The sequence below is a fragment of the Gigantopelta aegis genome, chromosome 2 (assembly GCF_016097555.1).
Source record: "Gigantopelta aegis isolate Gae_Host chromosome 2, Gae_host_genome, whole genome shotgun sequence".
In the NCBI taxonomy this organism is placed as follows: Eukaryota; Metazoa; Mollusca; class Gastropoda; order Neomphalida; family Peltospiridae; genus Gigantopelta; species Gigantopelta aegis.
This window is the reverse complement of record NC_054700.1, coordinates 18,015,459-18,034,948: the sequence shown is the minus strand read 5'-3', so window position 1 is coordinate 18,034,948 and position 19,490 is coordinate 18,015,459. Positions and strand designations below refer to the sequence as shown.

Sequence of the window (19,490 nt, the reverse complement as noted above, 5' to 3'; positions counted from 1 at the left end):
TGTAAAAGATCCCTTGCTGCATTAGGAAAAATTTAGCGGGTTTCTTCTGATGACTGTGTCAGAATTACAAAATGTTTGACATGAAATAGCTGATGAATAATTAATCAATATACTCTAGTTGTGTCGTTAAACATTTTTTTTTTTTTACATACGAGCGCTTTACCACTAGGTTATGGTCATATGGTTTTACGAGCACATTCAGAACAAGCTGTTGTAGAGCAGCCTGTCATGGGCGTAGGTGCAGACCTCGGCCGGCTCCTCTGTCCAGGGCAGGACAAGGGTTGGGGTGGGTTGGAGATCATATGGGACCGTTCGCGCTGGCAAGTGCAATAGATCACCAGCAGCCCGACCGAGATCGGCAGCGGGCGGGGGCTTTACCACTAGGCTACGTCCGTCTCTTCAACCCAAGTTAGACCGGCCTCGGTGGCGTCGTGGCAGGCCATCGGTCTACAGGCTGGTAGGTACTGGGTTCGGATCCCAGTCGAGGCATGGGATTTTTAATCGAGATACCGACTCCAAACCCTGAGTGAGTGCTCCGCAAGGCTCAATGGGTAGGTGTAAACCACTTGCACCGACCAGTGATCCATAACTGGTTCAACAAAGGCCATGGTTTGTGCTATCCTGCCTGTGGGAAGCGCAAATAAAAGATCCCTTGCTGCTAATCGGAAGAGTAGCCCATGCAGTGGCGACAGCGGGTTTCCTCTCAAAAATCTGTGTGGTCCTTAACCATATGTCTGACGCCATATAACCGTAAAATAAAATGTGTTGAGTGCGTCGTTAAATAAAACACTTCTTTCTTTTCTTTCAACCCAAGTTCTGGAGCAACTTGTGAAGTAAAGTGTTTGTAAAGCGCGTACATTTTATGCACGTGCGCGTTCCCGTACACACTTAGAAATGCAACCATCATATATATTCACCTGCGTGGAACACATTTCGGGATGGTCGTACTGCTCCACTGTTGATTAGCTTTGCACCTGGTGACCATTCGACCAATGAGCCTAAAGCCGGGATTACACATGTAGAGACATCGTTTGCGGAACGGGACTTTGTCAGACAGGCAGCTTATGGGACGAACTTGACCATGAGCCAGCTGGTGCAGGCCTTCGCATCGTTTAGCTTTGTTTTAAGAAAATGGAAAGGAAAAAAAAAGTTTAAAGTTTTTTCTTTAAGGACACCAGAAAACCACTCAAACCAATCTAGTAAAGTAAAAAACGCCCAAACTATATTTAATATGAACAAAAGACAATATTAACTACTGATGAATTAACGTACTGACCTTTTCAAGGTCATGAAAGTAACACGAATTTGTTGCTATCAACATATCCGCTGTAAGACATCCAATCAAATTAAAATGCCATCCCCTACCTTTAAAAGAACCACTATTGTATAACACCATTAAAACAACCAATATTTTATAACACCATTAAAATAATAAGTATTGTATAACATTATCAAAACCAGTATTTTTTAATACTATTAAAACAGCCAGTATTGTATAACAGCATTAAAGCAACCTGTATTGTACAACTCCATTAAAGTCACCAGTATTGTATAACACCATTAAAACAACCAGCATTGTATAACACCACAAAAGCAACCAGTAGTTTATAGTACCATTAAAAAACAGTATTGTGTAACCCAATTAAAATAACCAGTATTGTATATACACCATTAAAAGAACCAGTATTGTATAACACCATTAAAAGAACTAGTATTGTATAGCACCATTAAAAATCCCAGTATTGTATAGCACCATTAAAAATCCCAGTATTGTATAACACCATTAAAAGAACCAGTATTGTATAACACCATTAAAAGAACTAGCATTGTATAGCACCATAAAAAATCCCAGTATTGTATAGCACCATTAAAAATCCCAGTATTGTATAACACCATTACAAATCCCAGTATTGTATAACACCATTAAAAATCCCAGTATTGTACCATTAAAAATCCCAGTATTGTATAACACCATTAAAAGAACCAGTATTGTATAGCACCATTAAAAGAACCAGTATGCAGGGACTGTAAAATTATGATAATACTATGGAGGGGTAGATCTTTTTAAGTTGACTGTATTAGTGAATACGTGTGTTTTCTGGCATGTTTCTGTTATTGTGTCAGTCATTTATAAGACGAAAATAAATATTTGAATCAAAGGCAGTTAAATCCCAGGATGGGAAAACAAGGGAGATAAAGTATGAACTACTAACGGACGCATGTTACGTCGCTGCCGCTCCAAGTTCCGTTGTTTTGACACACACGATATCTCTTTCCCTGCAGTTGGTATCCACGCGTGCACCGGAACGAGCAGAGCATTCCTTTTCTCAGTCGACTGGCCGTCTTGGAGTAACAGGACCAGGGCGAAACATGACCAAACTGGACCTTTGCCAGCGGGTTGCAAAATGTTTCTGAAAAATAAGTTAAAGAGGTTTAACGACCTGACATCGTATTTCAACAGTTAAAAGACATAGTAGTCTAAGGCCATTTCTCTCTCTCTTCTCTCTCTCTCTCTCTCTCTCTCTCTCTCTCTCTCTCTCTCTCTCTCTCTCTCTCTCTCTCTCTCTGTCTCTCTCTCTCTCCCCCCTCTCTCTCTCTCTCTCTCTCTCTATGTGTGGGTAATTTTTAGCATGCTTCCATCAGAGAACTGTTCAAGCACGCCTGTCGTAGGCACAACCTCCGACTTCGCCAGAGAGTTCTGGCCATGACAGGGAGGGTCCAAATCTGTATACGGGGTTTATTTTTATACAGCGGAAACCTAGTATGTGTAATCAACAGACCGTTTAATCAACATACCAACCAACTAACCACTCACTCACTCAGTCAATCAACGATGATGATGATGGCGATTAAAAGATAAATTTTAAGTATCCAAATTTCAGAAAACCGATTTCATACTCCAATAACTCGTATGACGGCCATTCTGCAGAATGCCACGGTTGTTCGCGTTTAGTCTCTACATGTCTGAGCCTGTCGTAGCAGCACTGGAAGATTGACCGCCCAACTCTTAAGAAGAAATAGGAAGCGGGGTCGGCCTCTACTACTCTTTTCTAGACTTTACTTTGTTTTATATTTATACTGTCTCGTATCCTCCAGAGTCGGACCATACCAACCCATGATGACTGGACTATACCCTAGTCTGATTCTCTCGTTCAGACCGATCCGGCTTCTCAAGATCTGTATTTCTGCACAGCACTACACCTTCAACGTCTAATGACTGTCAATCTAGGGGTTTTCTTGACGGGATGCAACCCATCGCGTCCCTACAAGCTGTGCATCCTAACGGCCTTAACGAGGCCACTCACGTGGACATATAGATCGAACATTTAGATCTTCGTTCAAAATTTTATGTCGAAATTATTTTCTTTTTTTAATATTATTAAATATTCCGATCCTCTTTTTTTTTTTCTCTTATTTATTTTTGGACTGTCCTAAAATTCTCCAAATTATATATATTCGGCCGAGCAGTCAATTCTTTTTAGTTTTAGCGTGTAACATTTTTTTTTTTTTTTTCAAAACATTCTATTAATTTTTTTTTTACTAATTCCTATTTTAAAAATTCTGCCCATTTTCAACTGTAACAACGCCCCCCCCCCCCCCATCCGGACTCTGGATGGGCGTGTTCGAAACCCTAGTGGTATATGAGCACGTTAAACTAGTTATCTATCTATCTATCATACTCTATACCTAGAACGAATAGTTCTATCGTTCTATATATACTCTTCAAAAAAGTAGGGGAACCTGAAATATTAATGTTAATATCAAATATTAGACCGAACATACGTTTTGACCACAGACATCCCAGTAAAGAACGTTCAGGTCTGTTGATCAACACACCGAAACACATTCCATAGTTTCCACGTACATCACGCATTGCCCAGTACACGTGCGTGGGGTGTCATTCTCGATTTTGACAATTTCCAGGAAGGTCCATTAATCACTGTGGAACATTATTTCTGTCGATCTTTTTCATTCTGTTGATCATACAGTTGTTATTGTTTTGTTTTTAGTAATTTTTATTGTTTGAATTTGCGATTTACTGATAAAAAAAAGTCAACATTTTAAATTTCAGTTCTGACCCCAGTCGTCCTTCAAGATCTTTGGTGGTCATAAAACCTACTATAATACTGAACTACCGGTTGTAATGTTTGCCCAATTAATTCACTATTATCATATAACCATTCCCCACAGCTAATATACCTTACAATTTTGGCAATTTTAAATTCTTATTACAGTTTCCCTACTTTTTTTGAAGAGTATATGTGAGCACGTTAAACTAGTTATCTATCTATCTATCTATCTATCTATCTATCATACTCTGTACCTAGAACGAACAGTTCTATCGTTCTACAATCTAATTAAAATTAGCTCCACTATTACATGTGGATCTAAAGACAGCCAGTTGGAGCTCATGTCCACCAATCAAAACCTTACTTGCAGAATCCTGCCAGTGATTTAAAAATAATTTGAAAACATTCCGAATTATCCTGAGGGTATACGACATGTTTCGTGTGAATTACGAATGCCTTAAAACATGTTTTATTTTATAAAATAAATAATTTGTAATGTAAAACTGAAGACTGATTTAGTTTTTTTAAATTTTATAAATAAATAAATAATTTTTAATGTAAAATTGAAGACTGATAACCCACCCAGTACGTATTGGTATGGTTCGCTGTACTGCGGCCACTAAAATAGACTCGCCCGATACTTTTAGAATTTGTATGCTCCCAAATAACGTTATAAAAGGCGAAGTGTGATTGGTCAATATTTAAATTATTATTTACAGACGAAATGTTACCTGGACATTGGGGATTACGCAGTGTTGTTAGTTTTAAATCACTGGCAGGATTCTGCAAGTAAGGTTTTGATTGGTGGACATGAGCTCCAACTGGCTGTCTTTAGATCCACATGTAATAGTGGAGCTAATTTTAATTAGATTGATCGTTCTATATATATATTTCAATATTAACTCTATACCCTAATTAGCTCAGTACTTACTCCTGCAGGTTGTCTTATCAGCGAGTAGAGTGTACGTTTGGTGGCAGGAACAATAAAACCCTCCAGCATAGTTGTTGCATATCTGGCTACAGTTGCCATTGTTAAAGGTGCATTCATCATAATCTAAATTTAGAAATTGGCATGTCAGTACAAACAATAGGAGTAAAAATAAGATATACTATAGCAATGTTAGATTGTTTTGGTTTACCAATGTCAGATTGTTTTGGTTTACCAATGTTAGATTGTTTTGGTTTACCAATGTTACTTTGTTTTGGTTTTTGCAACTGGATAAAAATTATTGCCGTCGGTTGAATGGACATGTTTAGCTTTTTAATGGTGTGCTTATTTGTTGCAAAAGATACTGCTTTAAAATTGCTGTAGGCAGGCTCAAAATTGCCCAAGTTAAAGGGACATTCTTGAGTTTGCTGCATTGTAAGATGTTTCCGACTAATAAAATATTTCTACGATTAAACTTACATATTACATATATTTTCTTGTCTAGAATATCAGTGTCTGTATATTCAATGTGTTTCTGGTCGTCTTAATATTTGTAAGAAGCCAAATCTGGATTTTGTCTTCAAATAATTTCGTACGTACGAAAAAACAAACATATTTTAGGAAATAAAATGAAATTTAACCAAGTACAAATTTTAGAACGATCATAAACACGTTTAATATACAGCCACTAATATTTTATGCAGAAAAATATATTTGATATGTAATTACGATTGTTAAAAAGTCTCTGTTAGTCGATAACATCTTTACAATTGCAGCAAACTCAAGAATGTCCCTTTAAGCATTTTGACCACGGCAAAAACATTTAAAAATTGCCGTAGGTAGCCAATTCTTAAATTTGAGCCCTGCAAATGGAAAAAATTAAATATTGCTGGCAGTAGGTAATAATTAGTGCAGGGCGCACATTAAGTCAATACTTTTCTTAATGTGCAGGGCGAGTTGCATCCCTCTATTAGCAAATTTAAAATGGCGGGCAAATGTGTTACCCGGTATGTTGTCGTTGGAAGATTTATGTTGTAAATAATGATGCAAGTACTTCAATCGGGATTTAGTGAGTACGGCAGGTTATATGTTTTTGGTTTGGGTGTCCATTCGTTGCATCCGACGTCTATTTCGGCTGAGAAACTGTTGAAACATTTGTGGTATTACAAACACCAGGATTACCAAAAAACACTTCAGGTGAATGGAAATATATATTCTAAATAATAAAAGTAAAGTAAAGTGCAATTTTATTTGTGAGAAAATGGGTTTAATAGCGAAAAACAACGGCGTAATGGTTAACAACTAGGGCGTGTCCCTTTAAGGGATAACCCTACTGTGATTTCCGATTTCTGGTGGTTTGCTATCGCAAAATAATTTTTTTATTGGAGACGCGTTAGGCACCTGCAAGTTTAGCAGAAATCCAATCAGTTTCGTTCTTACAAACGTGTTGAATTAGAATTACTAACTACTACTATAGCTAGAAATAAGATCATTGTAATTCATACCAATGCATTTGATGCCTTTAGCCGGGTTACCGGTGTATCCCTTAACACACACGCAACTGGCGACACTGGTGCTCCCTGGTTTCTTTGTAATCGAGTTAACCGGACATTTTTCACAGAGCGCACCGGTGTGAGATGAATTTTTATACATTCCAACTGGACAGTCTAAAAAAAAAGAGAATAGCATGTTAGTGATGTTAATTTTTGTTTAATAAAATAATAGTATACCATAAATTAATTAATTAATTAAAAAACTAACCTACAATGATCTGAATTCTTGAAATCTGTGGCGCAGACATTCAAGCATATATGCCTACTTAACAAAGTTAAACTTTGTGGCAAACAATTATTAGTTATATTAAAAAAAATTCTAATTGTAAATTTAATTATTATGATACATTAAAAAAATACATTATTTTAAATTTCTCTTCTAATTCATATTTTAAATTCTATAACTTTATTACCCCCCCCCCCCTCCGTCTTGGACACATCCACCGGGGAACTAGGAGAATGTGCCCAAGACAGTCGTGCCTGAACCTTCAGTAAATGCAAGCACAACTCGAATGGTTGATTGATTGATTGCAATGATTAACAAGGAACACACAATTTTAAATGGTTATAATGACACAGGATCCACTTCCCATGCGTGTTGTATTTTCGTGGGTGGTCTTGAAATGACTTGTCAAGTTATATTCCATTTCTTGAGATTTCCAATTTGCACTTTAATAAATAACATATTGACTGAACTGTCAACATCATCCTTGATGCCATCGTTTTGTCCGATATGAATTTTACACCAAAAAAAAAAAAAAGAAAAAAAGAAGAGAAAAGACAGAGGAAAGAGCATGCAGCCTAAAATACTGACTTTTGTAAATGGCAAAAGTAGCCTTAATATTGGAGTGACAGATGAACTGTTATAGGGCGTATACTACCAAATCAAATCCCATAGAAGGCAATAGTAACATATGTGGTTAAAACTCCTATCTGCAGCGTATCAATCGAAACACCACATATATAAATACTACGACCCCTCACTCTTAAAGTGAATCAGAAAAAGATTTGGGGTGAAGCTGCTCATTTCAGAGATAACGGGTAGCGTCTATGACTACCCTCGTTCCACACAAAATTCGAGTACTTTTTTTTTACAGGTACCCCATACATGTTTCAAGCACAAGGCTACTTGACACAGTGATACTAGATGAAATAAAAGTGCATTCATTTTTTGCCCAGATGAAACTATTTTTTTTTTTACAACCAATACACTAACATTTATCACTAATCACAGGACTTGTGGTGTTAACTTCTCTATCAAAGGTTGGGTGAACCTCGAACTTTGACACAGCCGGAAGTTATTTAGTTTAGTACTATCTTTAGAACATAGATCATGTCGAACTATGTGTGAGTGTGGGTACATTTTACATGCTTCTATACGAAGGATCTAAAAAAATAACCTATGGGTCCGATCAGATAGTCAGTATTATAACGGTCCTGTATGTCAAGGTCACAATGACACACTGAATTAAAAACCTATAATTATAGTTGGCCATTAAAAGTTGTTGGTAAATTATACTTTCTTAGGCATAAATGTTCCACGATTGCTGACTAAGAATATGACATCACAGGTATATTCCCGTGGACCCTTAATATTATTTTTATGCAAACGAAACGAAAAAGTGTGGAATAACTCTCAGGCCCAAAACATACCGAATCTGGGTCTTGGTTGGGCGAGTGTGGCAAAGACACTATACCATGCCTGGTGTATTTTGACGTCTGCGTCTGTAACTGTTACGTGATATCAATATTATAGTAACTGCTTTCATATCTTTATAGATATATTTTGTTCTATAAACACCAACAATAATTGTAAGAATTCTACTTCGATTGATATCTTCATTAACCCCCCCCCCCCCCCCCCCCATTAAAATGTGGGTCGAACAGGCTACAGCTGCCAGTCTGGCAGTGTGGAAATATTGCGCATTTTCTATGTCGTTAGTTGCCAGGGGCCCAGTTCACTAAACTCTCGCAACTTTGCGATCTGCTAGACAATAAAGCATTCTCTTTGCAAGTCTTTTAGCATTGCACTGCGAGATCGCAAAGTTGCGAGAGTTTAGTGAATGAGGCCCCAGGGGCCTCATTCACAGAGGTCTCTTGGGCTCTGCTAGACAACAAAGCATCCTCTTTGCAAGTCTTTTAGCACTGCACTGCGAGATCGCAAAGTTGCGAGAGTTTAGTGAATTAGGCCCCAGATCTGTAGTACACGTCAGCACTGACGCGGTGTCTTCTATCACATTTGATACAGTGCGTTTTATTTTCGACTGGTACCATACTCGCCATATCTAGACCTAGACCCAGATCCAGACCCAGTGTGTTTTAGGCTTAACTTACTTATACACCTTCTCCTTTGTTGGAACTGGCCAGGCGGACACTCGCATCTGTACGCACCAACTGAATTGAAGCACTTGCCTTCACAGATCCCTGGGCTCAAGCATTCATCAATATCTGAAAAATAAAAAAACAGTGTTACTTTTAATATAGACTGAAGTACCAGTGGAATAAGTTGTCCAGGTGTGTGTGCAAGAAGTTCGGAGAGTGGGTTGTCAAGAGGGTGGCGACCGATGTTTATAGAGTGGTCGAGGCATGCTCCCCCGAAAGATGTATGGAGAAAGAAGAAAATTTGCTTGAGCAGGGAAGGATTTTGAACCCCAGAAACCGTCCCCTGCACCCGACGCTATATAACCGTAAATAAAATGTGTTGAGTGCGTCGTTAAATAAAACATTTCCTTCCTTCCTTCCTTCCCCTGCACATGCTCCTGGTTGTGATGTTTACTGACAGTAATTTTTGCTGTGTAAACATTAGTTAAAATTGCAACCAATGAATTTCATCAAGCGTTTGTTCAGAGCAATGGTTTCGTGTGTCAAAACTCTTATAAAATATAACATTTAGGTTTTCTTTTTTTCTAAATATGTATAATGTATAAATCCCCTTGATGGTAAGTACTAACCTATGCATGTCTTTCCATCTTCCACCAGTCTAAACCCTGGCTCGCACACACAGTACGCACTGCCTCGTGTGTTGATGCACCTAAAACTGCACCCGAAATCCGTTTCGCATTCGTCAATGTCTAAGAAAGAAAAACAGAATTTATTAATAACGAGAGTAAAATGCATAGCTTTTCCTTTTCTTTTGTTTTTATTGACATATTGGGCACACAGAACATACAAAAAGAAAAAAATAATGTTTTATTTAACAATGCAGTCGCCGTTATTGTAAAATTTAATGAACCGAATTTGCAAAGCTTGTTTATGTCTCACATGCGTGTAACTACATACATTTACAATGCTTAAACACCTGTTTTAGTCTTACACGCGTGTAACTACATACATTTACAATGCTTAAACACCTGTGTTTATGAAAAATTGTCTTTGTAAGTTCGGCCCAATGTGTTTGCAATTAGAAGAGGGCCTCATAAGTTGTATAACTTGTGCCCAACGTTTTTATATATATATATATATATTGTGACGGTACATGCTCTTAATTTCTTTTCACCTGTGGCGATATTAATTGTTTTAGAGGACCGTGTGCAGTTCCAAATACACTTAGCCCAGATGGGCAACTTGTTACGTGATACCTTTGCGCGACGGTCGTCGAGATTTTCTAATACACACCTAGCGAAGGTGTGGAGGCCATGTGGCCAGTAGTTACGTAATAACTCCGCTAGTGCTGTTTATGACCAGGGGATTGCTCGCGGAATGGCGACAGCCAGTCTGACGATCAGAGAAAAATATGCCGGCGTGGTGGCTGTGGAAAATCCACATGATACGTGAGGTACCGCCTTGTACCCCCAGGCGATATTCGCTGTCTCTGAGAGTTTTGAATAAATAGCTAGGATTTTAGAGATATCAGGGAGAAACATAGGAAGGCTTCCAGGGGGAACGTTAGTCCGTCCGGACTTGGTAAATATCATTTCTGCTCTGTTGTATAACCTTGATGTGATTGATGTGACTTTAAATATTTTAATGCTGTATTATACTAATATTATTTAGACGGTGCTGCCGGTCATCTGACGCAGTAATCTGTAGGCTCACTGTCCTAAATAATTATAAAAAGCTTAACCAGTCATCCTAGAGGACCTAGGTAAACTGTAGGTTATTGTCTTTATTGTGATAGGTACCAGTATTAATTCTGTGTTACAAGGTTATTGAACGAGTAGTAAGGGTTAATTAAACATTAACCAATTAGGAATAGAGTTGTAATTCCTTTATTAATTAAGTTCTCCTGGAAGCGTTTCTCAATTATCACACGTGTGGGTGTTGTGTCACGGTGAAGTGATTAGCATATTGTGTAAACTAGACTCCTAGAGATTAACTAATTAAGTGATCAGTTCTGGGTTGTTATTATTTGTTGTTGTTAATTAACTACTGCGGCAGTACATTGGTCTGCGTAGGTTAATACAGATTCCAAAGTGTATTGTGTTTTTGTTGTGTTTTCTAGTGAACTAAACGTGCTATATTATATATACTTTATATAAGATCTGATCTCTGATCATACCTAGACGAGCCAGCGGGTATAACTGCCTGTTACAGAGAGATCTAATAGATATACAGTTAGGAGAGATATTTGGACAATCGTGTTTCATTCAGTTACGGGTATTATAGGATCCCCGTGACATATATATATATACATTATACTTATGCAATAAAATATGTTTTCAATCAATTTAATGACGCACACGATACATTTTTATTTATGGTAATATGGCGTCTGAGGTTCCCCCCCCCCCCCCCATTCTGACTACACTTAGTTTGCCTACTGTATGAAAACGTGACATCCCCAATTAATAGTGGGACAATCCCTATTATTTTGTGTCTCAAACCAATAAAAAAACCCATTGTATTATATAAACAATTAAGATTACAATGAACATATTAAGTAATGTTGCTATTGTCTCCTGTAAACCCTCTCTTGTCACTACAGTTTATATATCATGTTCCTCATATGCCGTTGTGTAACAGCCTGAGCGTAATACAGTTCTGTTCTGTAATTAGGGCTTTGTTGTGCAAATGTGATTTCATGCTTTTTATGGTGATTATTCCATTTTAATAATTTAATTGTTTTTGTTGTGTAATGTTATTTTTATACATAGGGACCATACATGGAATGTTCCACTTTTAACTGGTGATGTCATCTTTTCATACTGAGTGTAGGCAGACTGGGTTGTAGGCAAACTGAGTGTAGGCAAAGTGGGTTGTAGGCAAATTGGGAGGACACCGCGTCGGTTATGTCGTTAAAATAATATTAAATATACTTTACGATTTTGAAAAGGTGTAATATATTATATTGTACATTTTCATTCATACCCACACATGTGATATTTCTACTAGGATCTCCCCAGTAGCCCAGTCTACAGAAGCAATCGTCAATGGATGTCTTTGCCGTCCCGTTGGTTAATGAAAATGAAGGGCAGCGTTCACAAACATTGTCAAGGTCGCCTCGAAAATAACCCACTGGACATGCTGAATTAAAAAAGTATAATATCAAAATTAACAATTTTAATTTATACAAGTAATCTACGATACTCCGTTCCATTTTCTTTCTCTCCAATAATTCCTGTTTGGCTTGACGTAACAAGAAAAGGAAAATGTGTTGGAATGAATAAAAACATTCTATTTTTATGTGCTGAATTTTTCGATATATATAAATATAACGGCAATACTCGTCGATGGTGAAGAACCACGTCTGTTCATGGAGTTTGAAATTCTTATTTCTTTTTAAAAAAACCGTATTCTACGCAAATGGATCTACAACTAGTAGAGACACATTAAAACAAAATAACCAAATAAAGAGTTTAGTAGGATAAAGTAATCAAGATGACAGTCTTAACAAATGGGTATTTCTGCTTTATTTATGGTTTTACAAATTGCACAACAGTTTTTCTTATCGTTTTAAGTCAAGCCAAACTGACGTTATTGTAAAAAAAAAAAAAAAAAAAAAAAACCCACAAAAAAAAAAGAAAAAGAAAAAAAAGAAGCAAACAAACATACAAACAAACAAACAAACAAACAAACAAAAACACTTCAAATTTTGCTAAAACGAGAAAAAAACATGTCAAATATGAAACAAACAAATAAGTTAACAACTATAGACAAGTAACCTAAAGAGCTTGCTGAATTAGAAAATAATATCAAAGTTTAATTAACTGCTGTAGACAAGTAAACTTTCACTAAATGAAAGGATGTTTAACCACAACTCTGCACAAATGTTATATGGGTGTTAAACATGCACTTTTAATGCAAGACGAATATCAGTCTTATTTACCCAAGCATGACCTTCCCTTGGATCTATATCCAGGTCGACATTCGCACCTGTACGAGCCAGGTATGTTGAGACAGGTGTGGTCACAGATAGTTCCATTGTATTCCTGGCATTCATCTCGGTCTGAAAGTTTTAATTTCATTATCAAATAAATTCGGTAAAAAGACTGTCAAAATGGGCCTAAATGTTCAGAGAAAAGATTGAACATTTTAAATGAAAAAAAGGGCTTCAAATTGAATAAAATTTAAAAATTAATTAAAGAAAAGTAAATTAGTTGGTTACCTTATTCCCATGTAAACGTTTCGTTGAAATACCTCTCACAACAATATTTATTAAGGTCTTTGATAAGTTCTTTGTCATCGCTAACAGGTTGACCATTAATCACTTAATGATATCTTTGCTAATTAAACATCTTTACTTAAGCTGTATCCCAACCGAACGCGAGCGATTATTTCAGAAAATCATTTATTTTAATTACCGTATTCTAACCAAACGCGTGCGATGATCTGTCGCGCCGTACGTGTGCGGTTAGGATACGGTCATTGAAATCAATGATTTCTAAAATAATCGCTCGCGTCCGGTTAGAATACAGCACAACTGAAAGAAAGAAAGAAATGTTTTACTTACCGACGCATTCAACACATTGTATTTACGGTTATATGGCGTCAGACATATGGTTAAGGACCACACAGATATTGAGAGAGAAAACCCGCTGTTGCCATTTCATGGGCTACTCTTTTCGATTAGCAGTAAGGGATCTTTTATATGCACCATCCCACAGACAGGGTAGTACATACCACGGCCTTTGATATACCAGTCGTGGTGCACTGGCTAGAACGAGAAAAAGCCCACCGACGGGGATCGATCCCACACTGACCGCGCATCGAGCGAGCACTGTACCACTGGGCTACGTCTCGCCCCCTACAGCACAACTGGTGCGTGTTCGCAGCCAGATCGTGTCAATAAAACAAGATATTCTGAATGCAGTTATTGATATATCAGTCCATTAAGCCTTTAGATTTATAGAGATTAAAGAAAAACATTTAGATAGTGTTTGATGCATTTTATGAGACATTTTAAATTCAATAAGGCCGACCCAGGAATACTTAGGAAGGGGACAAAGAGAAACAGGGAACACGAACACATTCTTAAAAAAGGCACTTCAATAAAAGTTTGACATTCGTGAAATGAACATTGTAAACAATGTGTTAAAAAGAGGGGCACTTAATGTTTTTTAAGATGAGATGAAATTAAAAGCGTAAAATATGAACATACCTACACAAGATACCCCATCTGGACCAGTGTGATAGCCACGTTTGTCACACTGACATATGTATGACCCACGAGTATTGATGCATTCTTCATCACACACGCTATCACCTTCCATGCATTCGTTGATATCTGAAAAGCAATTGTATTATTATGGAAGCATTTTAGTCAGCAATAGAGTGCGTGGAATACCTTAGCTAAAAGTAAAATATAGCAATTCTTGGTTTCTTTGTCCATTTTTGTTGTTGCTAAGGCCATTATAAAATGAATGGTACAAGTTCATCCTCACCTGTCCCGAGAATAAAGGCCCGGACCTGATTCGTTTTATTGGCAGGCAAACTTTTTTATCGTTTAAACATACTTGATGCTCGATGTGCGGTAATTCCAATATCACTTCACCCTCGACGCAATTTCGAAAAGTAATTTTGAATGAAAATCTAGTATTTAATTCATAATGGCCTAAAACAAGATGGATGTCTTCTATGAATCAAAGTCGTATGCACAGATGTTTCTGAAATCTGGAAAGCTAAAAAAAAGCAAAAAGTGGACATATTTTTGTTTAACAAAAATAATTTGGTTTAAAATTCCATATTGGAGTGTATAAAATATTAATTGGTTCTAGGGCAAATGTAATAAAACAACCGTACTGACAAAACAAATGGACTCTTTTTGTATGAAACTACTTCCAAGATATGATAGCATTCTTGAACCTTAATTGGATATAGGCACGTCAAATACTCATAAGTAAGTAAGTAAGTAAGTAAGTAAGTAAGTAAGTCCTCAAAACTATTGGTTATAATGAACTAAGTTTGTATTATGGTAGATTAAAATAAATAAAAACAATCATGTTGGGAAGAATGCTTTTTGGGGACGAGAAATAAGAACACGTTAATGATATTCATACCTATACACTTTTTTTGATCACGGGAGAGTGTGAAGCCGTTTCCTTTGCAGTAACACTCGAATGAACCCACCGTGTTTTGGCATAACTGTTCACACGGGGAAGTGCCCATGGTGCACTCATCCGTATCTGTTAAAATTAAACAGAGATAATAAAGAATACTGAACACCAAAAGAAACGCAAATCATGGTAAAGCCAAGTACTGGAATACGTCTCTGCTAATGATGCTGACGATTTAATTTGGAAAATATCACAGATATAACTATTCATAAGATAATCCATTAGGCGATAATTAATAAATCAATCTGTTCTAGTACATGATATACAAAACAAATATATTTTTATTCATTAGACACAGGCAGTACAGGCAGAGTTTGCTGCCATTTTTAGATATTATCGACTAACAGAGACTTTATAACGATTCTAATTACATATCAAATATAATTTTCTGCATAAAATATTAGTGACTGTATATTAAACGTGTTTCTGATCGTTCTTATATTTGTACTAGGTTAAATTTCATTTTATATCCTAAAATATGTTTTGTTTCGTACGTACGAAGTTATTTGAAGACAAAATTCAGTTTGGGCTTCTTACTAATATTGACAACCAGAAACACATTGAATATACAGCCACTGATATTCTAAACAAGAAACTATATTTAATGTGTAAGTTTAATCATAGAAATATTTTATTAGTCGGAAACATCTTACAATGCAGCAAACTCAGGAATGTCCCTTTAACGACACGTAAAAATACAACATCTGGGTTATATTAGAGTAACATCTTCAACAACAACAAAAAAGAAAGAAGAAAAAACATGAAGAGAGAACATAGCTGTCTAGGCATGTATATTAATTACAATATCACTTGTTTTATTTAGGTGGTAATTTTTGTATTGACTATTCAAGATAGTGGGTACAAAATGGAAACATTGATTACTGTAATGTTTAGATTTAGCATTACAACAGCAACAAAATTAAAAATAAAAATACTTAAACAACATGAACTATAATGCAGGATCGCTGATTTATAAGATTAAATGGGATTTTAGAGAGTGACCCCCCCCCCCCCCCCCCCACACACACACACAAAACCGTTATTCGTGATCAAGACCGTATTTCTGCACATTGCAGAGTCCAACAGGTATTTGGCAAAATAGTGGTTAATTCCATTAATCTCTATATAGTGACTCGTCTATAGGAAGACAGTCACTCCCAAGGAGATCCTTTGCTGAACGGTAATATTGTTTATATATCCGTTTGACTGTCACAAAGAGGACTGCCACACCCAGACATAAATAAGAAAGAACACAGCACAGAGATGAATGGAATAAATACAGTTGTGATGACATGCACTCATGAATCACTGGCAAAACAGTGATGATATCAGATGTTCGCGAAAGATAAGCACATCCTGCCCCACCGGTTAAGACCGTCCCATCTAAAACGGTAAAATAAATAAATAATAAACGTGCAAGTTCAAAATGTAGAATAGCATCAGCAATCATTTTGGTCAGTGATGCATCCTATTTAATCTCCAAATGTCTACCATAGAAACAAACAAAAAACAAAAAGTCTTCTCTTTTTTTAGAAACACCTCACCAACACATGTTCTGCCGTCTGCATCCAAATGATAGCCAGTAGCACACGTACACGTTACACCACCGTCATTATTCTCACAGCCGTGAGAACAGTAATTGGGGTCATTACACTCATTAATATCTGAAATAGAAGAATTTAAAACGTTTTAACTCTGGATAACTAACGGCAATGTTTCAGAGTTAAGACAGAAATGTTTGAAGTGCATACACCAGCGCAACACCCTACACAAAAAGTCATGGCGTTTTCTATGAAGTTCAGTATACGTTGATGCAAAAATATATTTACCAATACATGTTAATTGATTGTCCATCATACTTTTAACTCTTGATAACAAACGGCAATGTGTCAGAGTTAAGACAGAAACGTTTGAAGTGCATACACCAACGCATCACCCTACACAAAAAGTCTTGGCGTTTTCTATGAAGTTCAGTATACGTTGATGCAAAAATATATTTACCAATACATGTTAAGCGATCGTCCATCATATAGTATCCTGATCCGTTGCACTGACAGAAAAATGAACCGTCGGTGTTGATGCATTTGTGGTTACAGCCTCCCGTGTCATTCTGGCATTCATCGACATCTGAAACAGGTTTTCACTTTAACTCCAAGATATATGTGCGGAATCAGTTATTTATTTATTTATTGTTACTTTCACTATTATATTATTTACAGTTGGGCTGTCTGAGAAGTTAAGAATGAATATTATTAAACCATCGATTACTTCTATTTCTTTTCTTTTCCTTTTCTGTCCTTTCAGTTTATTCAATCTTTTTCACAAACGTTTAATTTAATTTATTGATTAATTTATTTACTGAAAATTGCAGTCGCCATAATTGTACAATTTAACATTTCTAATTAGGAGAGGGCCTCGTAAGTGGGATAACTTGTGCCCAATCCGTGTGTGTGTGTGTGTGTGTGTGTGTGTGTGTGTGTGTGTGTGTGTGTGTGTGTGTGTGTGTGTGTGTGTATATATATATATATATATATATATATATATATATTATATGCAATAAAATATGTTTTCGATAAAAAAAACCCTCCAAGATTGTTAAACTAACATTCACGATTTTCTTACAATATAAATACATGTACAAATAAAAGCAACCAAGATACATTATTGTTGTTGGTAGTAGTAGGGAAATTCCCACTAGCTACTGCCAGTAGGAGCACTTCATACCAACACTACTACAATAATACGATCTTGTCACCGCTAATACAGGTTCAAACTTCATTTTGGCCTGTAAGTACGAATGAATGAATGAATGAATGAATGAATGTTTAACGACACCCCAGCACAAAAAATACATCGGCTATTGGGTGTCAAACTATGGTAATGCAAATAAATAAAGTGATGATCAACATCAATATAAAAATTCAAGTTAAAAAAAAAGTTTGTTTTATTTAACGACGCCGCTAGAGCACATTGATTTTTTATCTTATCATCGGCTATTGGACGTCAAACATATGGTCATTCTGACACTGTTTTTAGAGGAAACCCGCTGTCGCCACATAGGCTACTCTTTTTACGACAGGCAGCAAGGGATCTTTTATTTGCGCTTCCCACAGGCAGGATAGCACAAACCATGGCCTTTGTTGAACCAGTTATGGATCACTGGTCGGTGCAAGTGGTTTACACCTACCCATTGAGCCTTGCGGAGCACTCACTCAGGGTTTGGAGTCGGTATCTCGATTAAAAATCCCATGCCTCGACTGGGATCCGAACCCAGTACCTACCAGCCTGTAGACCAATGGCCTGCCACGACGCCACCGAGGCCGGTAAAAATTCAAGTGTAAAGAACTGTGCAAAACACAAATATCACAGAATTTTACGGATACTGAATTTTACTCAAAACTTCAATTTTGTGCTGTATTGGCCATTCTCAAAGAGAATGTTACACCCCTGCACCGCGGTGAGGTTACAGCACACGCAGGGGCTGTAAGTACGAAATAACTATGACTGGATACAATGTTAAAAACAGAAACCTCCGCCCCATCAACCGGTTTTGGATAGAGGTGGTTTGGGTTTGGCTTTTTTGTACTATTGAGTGTTTATACTATTGATCAGCATTCAAGTTAAATGTCAGTACCGGCCTCGGTGGCGCAGTGGTTAAGCCATGGGACTACAGGCTGGTAGGTACAGAGTTCGCAACCCGGTACCGGCTCCAACCCAGAGCGAGTTCTTAGGGGCTCAATGGGTAGGTGTAAGACCACTACACCCTCTTCTCTCTCACTAACCACTAACCAACTAACAACTAACCCACTGTGTACTTGACAGACAGCCCAGATAGCTGAAGTGTGTGCCCAGGACATCGTGTTTGAACCTTAATTGGATATAAGCACGAAAATATGTTGAAATAAAATAAATAACAAATGTCAGTAATCAGAATAGTTATTTCATTATATGTTCACACTATACGGATGCATTTAACAGATGTGAAGTAAGTCATTTCCATCGGTGAGCACGTCATCAGTATATACTGATAGTCTACATTTATACACAATTTGTGACAAACCTCTACAAATGACGCCATCTATATCGGTGCTGTAACCACGGGGACAGACACATTTGGCATACCCTTCAAAGTTCTCACAACCATACGAACAACCCAACAGATTACCAAGACACTCGTCTATATCTGTAAATAAAACAAACAAGATTTCCGTATTAATATTGTTAGAAGGTACGTATGTAGGTAAGTAGGTAAAGTTTCAGATGAATAGATAGACGGAGAATAGATAGATAGACAGACAGACAGACAGACAGACAGACAGATAGACAGACAGACAGATAGATAGATAGATAGAGATATACATAATATTATATATAATATATAACATGTTATTGTAAACTGTTTAGCAACAATATATAAATATAAACAGACATAAATATATGTATGTAA

The 19,490-nt window shown here is 36.9% G+C and overlaps 1 protein-coding gene across 1 annotated transcript in view; it reads right to left on the bottom strand.

The window, feature by feature from the left end:
• LOC121387512 (fibrillin-1-like) overlaps positions 1-19,490 on the bottom strand; it is a 38,176-nt gene that overhangs the window by 1,539 nt on the left and 17,147 nt on the right. Inside the window, exons 13-25 of the mRNA XM_041518657.1 lie at positions 19,104-19,226; positions 17,045-17,170; positions 16,588-16,707; positions 14,987-15,112; positions 14,089-14,214; positions 12,817-12,936; positions 11,859-12,014; positions 9,503-9,622; positions 8,886-8,999; positions 6,504-6,665; positions 5,002-5,124; positions 2,214-2,411; positions 918-1,116 (exon numbers count right to left, since the gene is read on the bottom strand). Of these exons, the coding sequence (XP_041374591.1) occupies positions 918-1,116; positions 2,214-2,411; positions 5,002-5,124; positions 6,504-6,665; positions 8,886-8,999; positions 9,503-9,622; positions 11,859-12,014; positions 12,817-12,936; positions 14,089-14,214; positions 14,987-15,112; positions 16,588-16,707; positions 17,045-17,170; positions 19,104-19,226 (1,813 nt within the window). The remainder of the gene's footprint in view (positions 1-917; positions 1,117-2,213; positions 2,412-5,001; positions 5,125-6,503; positions 6,666-8,885; positions 9,000-9,502; positions 9,623-11,858; positions 12,015-12,816; positions 12,937-14,088; positions 14,215-14,986; positions 15,113-16,587; positions 16,708-17,044; positions 17,171-19,103; positions 19,227-19,490) is intronic.